The sequence below is a fragment of the Lygodium microphyllum genome, chromosome 22 (assembly GCF_053477565.2).
Source record: "Lygodium microphyllum isolate KBCC chromosome 22, Lygodium_microphyllum_v1.1.10, whole genome shotgun sequence".
In the NCBI taxonomy this organism is placed as follows: domain Eukaryota; kingdom Viridiplantae; phylum Streptophyta; class Polypodiopsida; order Schizaeales; family Lygodiaceae; genus Lygodium; species Lygodium microphyllum.
In genome coordinates, this window is record NC_141156.1 from 109,242,629 (window position 1) to 109,254,502 (window position 11,874).

Genomic DNA, 11,874 nt, shown 5'->3' on the forward strand with positions numbered 1-11,874 from the left:
AGAGGTCATTTTAAGGACTTATAGCATGTAAAGAAAGGTTATTTCTTAAAATCCTTTGAACACACGTTATATGAAAGATTTTGTATAGGTGGACCCCTCGGGTTCAAAATCTAGTATGTAATGAATTTCACTTAACTCTCATACCATTTAAAATCACTACATCAACTAGCCAATTAGTTCAAAACGACATCTAACAAGGACGTACTGATGATTCAAAATGCTAATCAAATAACAACTTTAAATGTGCTTCTCGAACCAAAGATCATCAAAATGTTCATAAGTCCTTCAAGGATGGTCCAAAACGTTGATCAATACTTCAAGATTAATAGCTTATAGTATAAGCATTTGTCTCAATATGCCTCCATAATTGAAGGGGTTTATTGTTAAAAACTGATATGTTAAATTTAATTAAACCTTTCATTAGTATTAATCCTTATGTTCTATCATGCTAACTTTTTAAACATCAAGTCTTACATTACTCCTAGAGATTAAACTAGATGCAACTATCAAAACAAATCCAACTTACATAGATAGGACACACATGTATATTATAGTTTATTTGTCACATTCAACTTTATGCATACATATTTTTTATTTTTGTAAAAGAAATTGTAGGATAATTTACATAACTTAGATAATCTCAACACTATTTCACACTTTCATACTAATATATTAATTCTAGTAACCATCAAACTAGTTTTTTACAGTTGGGTTGTTTGCACCAAATTGAGTGATAGTAAGTAATTTCTCTTACAAATACTTAACATCTATATATATATGTGTGGTGACTCTTTGAATGCATGCATAAGGGTATCTTTACTAGAAATGTAGCATACAACCTAAGAATCTAGGGATGATTAAGTTGATATGATATTGAGTACGAAATGTGAATTTGATATTTATATTTCTATTAGAAAAAATGAGAAAAATGACGCTTAACTCTCATGGCATTTAAAATCACTACATCAGGTGCCCATTAGTTCAAAGCCACATCCGACAAGGAAGTATTGATGATTCAAAATGCTGATCAAATAACAACTTTAAATGTGCTTCTCAAACCAGAGATCATCAAAATGTTCATAAGTCCTTTAAGGATGGTCCAAAACATTGATCAATACTTCAAGATTAATAGCTTATAGTATAAACATTGGTCTCAATATGCCTCCATAATTGAAGGGGTTTATTGTTAAAGCCTTATATGTTAAATGTAATTAAACCTTTCATTATTATTGATCCTTATGTTTTATCGTGCTAACTTTTTAAACATCAAGTCTTACATTACTCCTACAAATTAAACTATATGCAACTATCAAAACAAATCTAAATTACATAGATATGACACCTATGTATATTATAGTTTATTCGTCACATTCAACTTTATGCATACATATTTTTACTTTTTGTAAAAGAAATTGTAGGATAATTGACATAACTTAGACAATCTCAACACTATTTCACGCTTCCATACTAATACATTAATTCTAGTAACCATCAAACCACTCTTTTAGAGTTGGGTTGTTTCCACCAAATTGAGTGATAGTAAGTAATTTCCCGTACAAATACTTAGCATCTATGTATATGTGTGTGGTGACTCTTCGAATGCATGCATAAGGGTATCTTTACTAGAAATGTAGCATACAACCTAAGAATGTAGGTATGATTGAGTTGATATGATATTGAGTACGAAATGTGAATTTGATATTTATATTTCTATTAGAAGAATGAAAAAAATAACACATTTTAGTTGGTCTTATTCAATAAGAAATGCCATAACCAATGCCTAGGCAAAAATGGTCAAAATACCAATGCTTTTATGTGCTTGCAAATTTTATATCCACCATGGAGTCTCACAAAAAATTTAAATATTTGATTCTCTCTCATTTACTCTGTAATTTAAGTAATAATTTTGGTAACTTGAAAGATTTTTCTATTTAATGATTGATAGCTTGTTTCACAACTCACTCAAATTCTAAAAATACCCTAAATTTTACTCAATTTTCTAAAACCTCAAGAAAGTAAAAGTTTTAAAAATTGTTTTTTCTTATCACTTTTAAAATAACTTAACACAAAAACATGTTATTTTAAAAATATATATACATTCAAGGCCTTTTTTGAGGGTATCTTCAAAAAGACTCTAAATGTCTCTACTAAGACATAACATAACCCAAATGGTTTGCAACAATGTTTTAAATTTTCCTTTGACTTTTGCTCTTCATTTTTTGAAGTTGCTCAAACACAAGTTCAATTTCTAAAATTGAGAGAGATAGAGAGAGAGAGAGAGAAGCTAGCCCCATAACCATATAGATTTAAATCATACCATATTTTTCTCGAGCTAACTTCAAGCTAGGATTTTGAAAATGGGTAGTGCCATGTAGACCTATCTTTTTTTAAATCATAAAATGTGAGCTTTGGTCATGATGGGCTGGCAGCTGGCTCATCACTAGATCCTTGCACAAGATACTACCGAGTACGTCGGACCGTTGCTTAAGATACTACAGTGTACAGTACAATATAGACGACGAGGCTATTCACTGGTACAAAGGCGCTGTTATGTAGTTATTAACGCAGGCCATGCATGGATTCAACGGTTATTGTAGTACGACATGCAATGGAGTGTCGCGCAGTTTACACAACCTTGGACTAAATGAGGACATTGACAGTGAACTTATTGAGGACCTTGACGGAGCTCAGGTCGAGGGACACGTTTCTAACCAGGGAATCTTCGATGTGCTCGTCGCGGATGCCCTGCTGGAGGTAGAGCGAGGTCTTGAGCCCGCCGCCTTTGGCGCCCTGATGGACGCTGCTGGGGTCCAGCTCCTTCCTCCCGAGGAGATCCAGGAACACGAGCTTGATGGACTCGGGACGATCCAAAGGATTTACTATAGGGACGTTGTCCTCTGGGTCCCCCATCAGCTCCGCGGCCGTGGTGATGCCCAGCCTGACCATGGTCTTGGTGAGGTCCACGGTCCCCTGCATGAATTTGCGGATCTCGCAGTTGGCGCAGGGGTAGCTCTCGAGGTTGGCCCTGGCGAACACGTAGATGCTGCCGGCGTAGTGCGGCGAGGAGGTGGGCGTGCTGAAAGTGGCGTCAGGCATGTCCAAGAAAACATTGATGCGGAAAGGCCCATTGAAGGCGCGCTTCAAGATGCGCTGCACCACCAGCACCCACCGCCAAAAGAACGACTCCGGGGGCTTGTACAGGTTCAGCACGTGCGCCAGCATGCGGCCCGGGGGCCAAAACTCGCGGCGCGCCTGCGCTATCTCCGGGTAGGTGTAGCCGCACTGCGTCTCGATGAAGCGCACGTCATTGGAGACGGCGAATTTGTTGGCGTCTGGTCGAGAGCCGGAAGGGAGTGAGGTCGGTGGTGGCGTTGGCGTCGCTGCCGGGCTTGAAGGTGAAGGTCCCGTAATGGTCAGCAGGCGGCGGGGTCTTTCTGCTGACCCAGGACTCAGGGTAGCAGTACTGCCAGAGGGCCGTGAGGCGGTCCACGTTGGCGTGGTGGAAGAAGAAAATGGGGTCGAAGGCGGCCAGGTCCGTGTACGCCATATGGCCGCCCCAGCCTCCGACGGCTAAGTGCACGAGGTCGTGCACTAGCTCCAGCGAAGAGTAGTGGCCACAGTCGGTAGGGTGCTGGTCTTCATCCTGATCCGGACAGTAGTGGTTGGAGAAGGGGAGCCAGTCCCTGTTGTGGAACATGGCGTACACGCCCTCCACCAGATCCGTGTTGGAGCCCTTGAGAACGGTCAGGTCGAGGTTGTCGTCCTGGGTTCGGGAGGAGGAGTCCGGGTGGCGGACGGTGGGGTAGCCCTTAGGGGTGAAGGGGATGCCGACGTCCGAGGAGGTGTGGGGGCTGCCGACGTCCTCCGGAAGCACGAACGCCCTCAGTGGGTTGGGGATGGTGCTCGCCGAGAAGGACTTCCATGGATAGGCCAGCGAGATGTCCGAGGACATGAAGATGTCCGGCATGCCCGAGGTGCGCGTGGGGTGGGCGGCCCAGTCCCAGTACGGTAGGCGGATCCCGTTGGCGATCTCGGCGGCCGCCTCCTTCTCCTGCTCATCCGACAGGCCCTCCACCAGAAGCTTGGCCTGGCGGATGATGGACTGCTCCAGCAACAGCAGGTAGGGACGGTGCCACGTGGGGAATAGGGGGCTGCCATGATGGCAGTAGCCGCCCCACCACGTGCTGCTCTGGGTCCACACGTGGGTGTCCACGCCATCGTAGGGCTGGTGGGGGAGGCCGTGGATGCCCGCGATCTGGTAGAAGGACCAGCGGTCGTGGGAGGGGAGCTGCTGGATGGCCTGGAGGGCTAGGAGGAACAGGTCCCGCCGCATTTTCAGCCAGTGCAGCTCCTCTTGACTCCTGATGTTATTGCTCTGGTCGGGCTCGCTGCTGGCCACCGGAGTGTGCGGGTAGAAGAACGTCCAGACGTCCTCTCTCTCCAGCAGCAGCTTCGCTCCGTCTGCCACGGCGTAGCGGTACACGATCGCGTGCGCCTCACGGTCGTGCGGGTCTACCCCAGTCGTCCCGAGTCGGGTTGGCGCATTGAGCTGTTGCTCCTTGTCATGAACTGCTGCCATGGGTAGCGACGATGTATGTGGTCGACCCTAACCTAGCGCTGAATTCGAGCTCTGCTAATTTCCAAAGATGACTCTTCAGGCTTATCCCCGGGGGCCGGAACACCTCTACGAGCCCAGTCGCCCCAGCAGGAAGGATACGGGGATTCCTCGCTCCATTCGTGGTCGCACCAGCAGGCAGCAGGTCGAATCAGATTTTAGACTTGAAAATTCAGAAAAAACTAAAATGTAGTTTATTCCGTACTTAAAGCTGACTCGGCCAACCAATCGAATCTCAAAGCTGACGAAGAGGTGACTCGCCCAAGAAACGCAGCTTTAGACACGCGTGACGCAATTACATTGTAGATACGAAGAGTACCCACGACTAATAAATGAGTGAATTTTGTTATTTACCAAGTACAGATGTGTATATCTAAATTAGGTATTTTGTGTCTGTAGATAAGAATGAACATTGAATCTACAACCAGTGCAATGACTCTTTCCTAGTAAATATATGAACTTTTCTAGTTACCATGTGGTGAGTACGAGATCTAGATTCGGCTTTTAATTTTATAGATAAGAGCATAGAAAGCTATAACCCATAAAATCAGTATATAGCAAATTAAACTAATATATTACAAGTGATAGAAAATAGTTATGTTTATAAAACTAAGCAAAGTTAACACCTATTACAATCATATTATGTTAGTGTTTTATACCCTAACCTATATTGTTGAGTGTACAACGAACATTATTACCAAAGATGTGGATGTATAACGTGCTTTTACTGATGTGTTTAACGATCCATTAAGAATCTTGTTTAAGTTTGCAGTGGATGTGAGCTCTTAGAATTCTAATTAAACACACATATAATTGCAATAGGATACAAGTGTGCTTAAATGACTGCTAATTAACTGATATACATATGATAATAATTTCATTCCGGAGATAAAATGACTCAAATATGATAATAAATGTCACTAAGCATGCACATCTTAACACCACATTCTTATGTTCAGTTCAAACATGTGCAAGGAGCTTCTATCTTCCACTTTACCTAGCTACCTACTGTTTACCCAATTGGGTACAACGGCCCATCTATATGTAGAGATGATGATGCCTCTCTCTGCTTGGATGTGCCATGGTTCCTACTTTTCTAGCCCTATTTTTGATATCCTTCGATGTGATAACCAAAGTGCTAGTAGTCTTGCTAAAGACTATGTTCGACATAACAAGTCTAATCATATTGCAGCGCATTATCATTATGTTTGATATGAAGTAAAGAAAGGCATGATCATGATTGAACATTGTCCAAGTGATCAAATGACAACATATATATTCACCAAAGGACTCAATGAAGCATGCTTCACTCTATTGTGCTCGGACCTTGGAGTTGTTTCAACTTCAATCTTTGGGAATTAATCTACTATGACATTGTGGTGCCATTGTACATACTCCTTGTAGGTACCATACACTTCACACATGCACATACACCTCAGACCTCTTGGTCATCTAAATATTTAGTTTCCCTTCACATGCACGGATTCACTTTACATGCACACAATAATCCTTCTTGATCATATTTATACATTTGTGTATAGGAGCTTGGGTTTTTTCCTTGTGCTCCCCAAGGATTTTTTTTATCTGCAGTTAGAGACCTCTGTTTGAGTGGGAGTGTTGGAGCTATATATAGCTCACCCTATCTAGACTAGATCTCACCCATATATATGTAGATTGTGATCAATATGATATAGTCTTTGGGAGTGTACGGGAGTGTACCTAGTATGTCTCTTTTCTCTCACGCACCTCTCTACATATCTTCTCTCTCTATACCTCAACACCAATACCCATAGTTTCATTGAGAGGAGCATCGTGCTCTATCACTTATGCCATAAGAAAGATTTGGTCTTATCATCTTTTCAAGAAGAGTATTTTAGGACTTCTTGGCATTTGTAGAGAATCGGTCAAGCAAGAAGCTTAGTGCTTTAATGATTGATAATGGTAGAGAGTATACCTCATAAGTCTTTGTGAACTTTTATGCAAGCTATGATATGAAGAGAGAATTGACAGCTCCTAAGAATCTTGGTGAAAATGACATGATTGAGAAGTTGAATAGGGCCATCTAGTAAAGGGTTCTTAATATGCTCTTTGATGCTATAGTCTCAATAATGAATTTTAGGCTAAAACTATAAAGATATCAATGCATTTGATCAACAAGTTTCCTAACAAGCCATTGGATGGCAAGATATCAAAAGGATTTATGGTCTTACAAGAGGCCTAATTATGATCACTTGTGTGTTTTTTATTGTGAGGCATTTATGTATATACCTATGGACAAATAGAGTACGCTTAATCTTAAATTGTATAAATGTATATTTATTGGCTATGGAGAGTTCGATAGAATGGGATATCACATGTGGGATCTTGAATCCAAAAGGCTAGCACCTAATCCTGATGTCATCTTTAGTTAGGATAAGATGCATAAGCAGCACATCAAAATGGTTGATATTGGTACTGGTATTTTAGGATGATGGGCAACCATCACATCAGCAAATTGTATAACTTGTTTCACGAGGTGCAAGGTTTGGATATCTTACTAATGATGAGGTGGAAGTACCATGGGATGGTGGATAGCCTCATGTATTATATTATAGATAAGAGAGATATCCAATAAATCTTATTAAGCTAGTTTTATACAAGTCTACAAGGGTTTTGAAACTACCAAATACATGCACTCTATCTCTACATAGTAAGTCCTGCTTATGGATTATAGTGAACCTTTTGTTATGTTGATGCTATGATTAGATACTATAGTCATAAGTGGAAGAGGGATATGCAATTAGAGATGGATTCGTTGGAAAAGAATGCTACCTGGGAGCTAGTTCATTTACCTAAGGACAAACATGCACTGCCATCTAAGTGGGTATATAAGTTGAAGGTGCATCCATCTGATGCATTGTTGAAGCAAAAGGCAATATTGGTGACCAAAGGATTTAAGAAAAAGAAGGGGGGATTAATTTTGATGAAATCTTCTCACTAATAGTCAAGATGGCTATCCTTTATAGAGTTCTTTCTTTGATTTCTAGAGAGAACAAGATCCCTTTCTTGCATGGAGACTTGCATGAGCATATTTACATGCAGCAACCTAAGGGGATTGTTTTGGAAGGCAAGGAGCAGTTAGTGTGTATGTTATATAAGAGTTTATATCACTTGAAATAAGATCCCAAGGAATGCTATCATAAGTTCAATACTTTTATGTAGTCTTAGGGGTACACTAGAAGTAAGGTTGATCATGTTGTTTTTTTGTGCGACCATGCCGCACTATATATTTTGTACTATACATTGAAATGATTAGATTAGTTGTTACATATAAAATCTAGATACGATAGCTTATGAAACATGTGGTCACCTTTAAACTACATCCCCTCCAGAATTCCCACTCCTTAGTAAAGACCTCCATCCCTTCGTGAGAAGCTGCAATTAAAAATCCATGTAACCATCACATAGACATAAACTATGGCATCTCCTCCATGCCCTCAAGATATCAAATTGGTCGATGGCACATACTACATCAAAATTTTGATCGCACTTCTTCCCAATCTTTATTGGCTTTCTCGTACCTAGTAAGCCATGTCTCCATGGATGCATAATGCAACATATAAAAACAATTTAAGTTCTCCTCCATTGCAGCATCAATCCTTTTTTCTACCCCATTTCCAACCACCAGATCTTCGGTCAGTCTATCATAGTCCTTCAATGACCATAGTATATTGTTGTCTAAATCCACTGTTGGTAGCCACTATGAAATATGCACTAATGTCTCCGACACCAGCCAACCTTTAGCCATGCTACCTTCTAGCCAAGCTTGTTGTTGCACAAAGCCTTTTTTCAAAATTTTCATGAAGTGCTCCAGGAATAACATACATTGCATATAGACGGGTCTCACAATCTCTACTTCATCTACAAGATGCACTAGGAGGTGGGTTTGTATCGTGAGCATGCTGGTGGGCAGGCACTTCTCAAAGAGATAAACCGTCTGTAAAAATTACACAGTGTAATGAACAGAATCTGAGAAAGAGATAGAGAGTACACAATAGATAAGATGATAATTTTAAAAAAATCTTTAGCTCCAAACAACTAATAAAAAGATTGCTTTGTCCACCCATGCCCTTCTACTGTGAAGCTTAGATGGCGATCTAGATAGAAGATAGGTGAAGAGCTTAAAGCTAGCTCGAACAACTCTAACTAGGTAAAAGATAGATGATGGATAGCTGTGAAGGGGTTTAGCTTTATAGCTTGGGAAGGTGGTTAGGTCAACCTGACTAATTTACCATATGAGCCTCCACTAATCGGCCAATGAATATTCCCTTTATCATTGGCTAGGGGATATTCCACCAAATATTCCCTTTTTCTCAGACCCCAAAATAGGGGCTCCTGATAACTCCCTTATCTCGAAACTCAATGCAATGTGCCTTGAGTTGCTACAAGCTTAACTACTCCATCTAACCTAAATATTAGACCCACAACGGTTACCCTTTTGCTATCCGGTCACATAGAACTTATCTAATATACAAGTCAGGACTCAACCAATATCTGGGCTCACATATGGCTTCTCCTCATAATGGTGGGGGCCTTACAACTTTGAGCACCATGGATTATTGGTGGCACCTTATGAGAATGAAACATTGAGCATATCTAACACCTCGCCCCCCTCAATGTCCACCCGCAAGTGAACTATCTCCTCGGCCCAATGCCGAGTCTCTGAAGATGAACTTGAAGCAGATCCTTCATAAGTGCTTTGGTGAAGATAACTACTCCATTCTCCTCTGTTAGACAATAGACCACTTCCACTATCCCATACTTAATCAAATCACATATATAGTGATACTAGATCTCAATATATTTGGTGCGCGCATGGAACACTGGATTTTTGGCAATGGCGATGCAAATCTGATTGTCACATCTTAGCACAATTGGTTCTTCATCCTGCACTCCCTTATGCCATAGGATCCTTCTCAACCATAGTGCTTCACATGCACACAAAAAAACTGCCTTGTACTCTACTTTGGTAGAAGACAATGCGACTGTTGGCTGCTTCTTACTAATCCAACAGAAAATTCCTGAACGCAAAGAGAAACAATAACCATAAACTGACTTCCTCAAATCACAGTCTATTACCCAATTTGAGTCACAATTACCCACAAGAGAAGTTTTGAAATTTTCTGTGATACGATAGTCAAGAGTTTCCTTCAAGTATCAAAGCACCCGCATCCCATCTTTTAAATGACTCTCATGAGGTTTGTTTGAGAACTTGCTCAAACGACCAACATCAAAACTGATATTTGGCCTAGTGTTACAAAAGTAGATTAGACCTCCTGTACCTCCCAATGTCTACTAGTATTGATGTATCCTCAATGAATAACTTTGCATTCACCTCCATAGGTATGGCTATCTCCTTGCACTCGGTCATACCATGCCTCCAAGATCTCCCATGTATACTTATTTTGAGAGATGAAGATCTTTCCTAGACTTCAATCCCCAAACAATAGTGCAACAAGCCCAAGTCTCTCATTTCAAACTTATACTCAAAGCCTTTCAAGTTTGGTTGATCATATCTTCATAGTCACCTATAATAAGAATGTTATCTACATATGGACAATCACTACAGACTTTTCACCATCCCTGTAAACATACAAGTTAGCATTTGAGGCACATCTTTTGAAGTTTAAGCTTAAAAAGAACTTATCAATCCACTACTGGTACCATGCTCTAGGGGCTTGTTTCAGCTCATATAGTGCCTTCTTCAGCTTAGACACTTTGTTCTTAGAGTGGGGGTCTCGAACCGTGGTGGCTGAGCCATGTACATCTCCTCCTTGAGGTCATCATTTAAGAACGCTGACTTAACATCCATTTGGTAAATTGGCCACTACTTGTGGGTGTCCACTGCAAGTACTGTGTGAATAGTAGTCATTCTAGTAGTTGGGGAAAATTACTCTTGAAAATCAAACCCTTAAACCTATGAAAATCCATGTGCAACCAATTTGGCTTTGTACTTTTCTAAGGTACCATCAGCCTTGTACTTTACCTTTCGAATCCACTTGGTGCTAATAACCTTCTACTTTATTGGCTCATCCACCAGCTCCCAAGTGTCATTCTTCATTATGCTATCATACTCCGCTTGCATAGCTGCCTTCCTTGCTAGATTTGCAAGTGCTTTTTCTAAGTCAGTTGGCTCCTTTACTTCTCTTATAATCTCAGCCATCAATGCCATATTGACTATGTGAGCAGAAGCTCTCCTTTGCTCCTCTATTCTCTGAGACCTCCTTGGTCCGTTTGCCTTCTTCTCAATAGATGTAGGCATAGGATTATTATGGTGATAGAGCTGATTTACCCAACATAGCAATAGCTTTTCTGGTGGGGTGATGTCAAGTTGTTGAACTTTTTCCTCATCATCTGAAGATGATTCTTTCTCCTTCTTAAGGATAGCGACAACTCTCAAGACAAGCTCATACTGGACTACTTCTTCGCTTGATGATAAAGTGTAAGAATTTGCCTTCTCCTCTTTCACTATATGCGGCTGCTCCTTAAACACCACATCAAGGCTCGTGATGATCTTCTTTGCCTCTTGGTCATATAATTTGTAAGCCTTCTGCTCATCACTATAACCCTAGAAGATACATTTTTACTTTTTGGTTTTAACTTGTTTTTCTTCTTATCTGGAACATGTGCATAGCATTCACATCCAAAAATTTTGAAATGTGAGATAGATGGTTTCTTACCAATGTTAGCCTCATGAGGTATTTTTCCATTGAGAGCCTTTGTGTAGCTCAAATTTAGAAATGTAGACTGTAGTATTAACAGCTTCAACCCAAAATTAGTTAGGAAATCCCTTGCCCATTAGCATGCATCTTGCCATCTCCACAATGGTGCGATTACTACATTCCACAACATCGTTCTACTGAGGTGTGTGAGGCATCGTCAATTAATGCTTGCTCCCTTTGCTCTTGCAAAAGTCCTCAAACGCCTTTGAGTTGAATTCACCACCACCATCTGTTCTAAATTTCTTCACACTTTTCCCTGTTTCATTCTCAACAAGTTTTAGCCATTCTTTAAACTTACCAAAAGCTTAAGCCTTATCATGAAGGAAGTGCACCCACATCTTCCTATTGTAGGCATTGACAATCAACATAAAATAAGAAGATCTCCCCAAGGCCTGTGTAGGCATCATATCGTACAGGTCAGCATGCACCAACTCTAGAGGAGCTTGTGCTCTATTATAGCTTTCTTATGGAAATTCCTTTCTTTCTTTCTTGCCCATC

At 40.8% G+C, this 11,874-nt stretch overlaps 1 protein-coding gene across 1 annotated transcript; it reads right to left on the reverse strand.

Annotated features, from left to right (window-relative positions):
- Positions 1-2,150: 2,150 nt before the first annotated feature.
- LOC148017497 (tyrosinase-like) lies at positions 2,151-4,690 on the reverse strand. The gene is given in 2 exon segments (XM_087663296.1): positions 2,151-3,333; positions 3,335-4,690. Coding segments are annotated over 2 exon segments (1,938 nt in total). The 5' UTR covers positions 4,580-4,690; the 3' UTR covers positions 2,151-2,640.
- Positions 4,691-11,874: the final 7,184 nt, after the last annotated feature.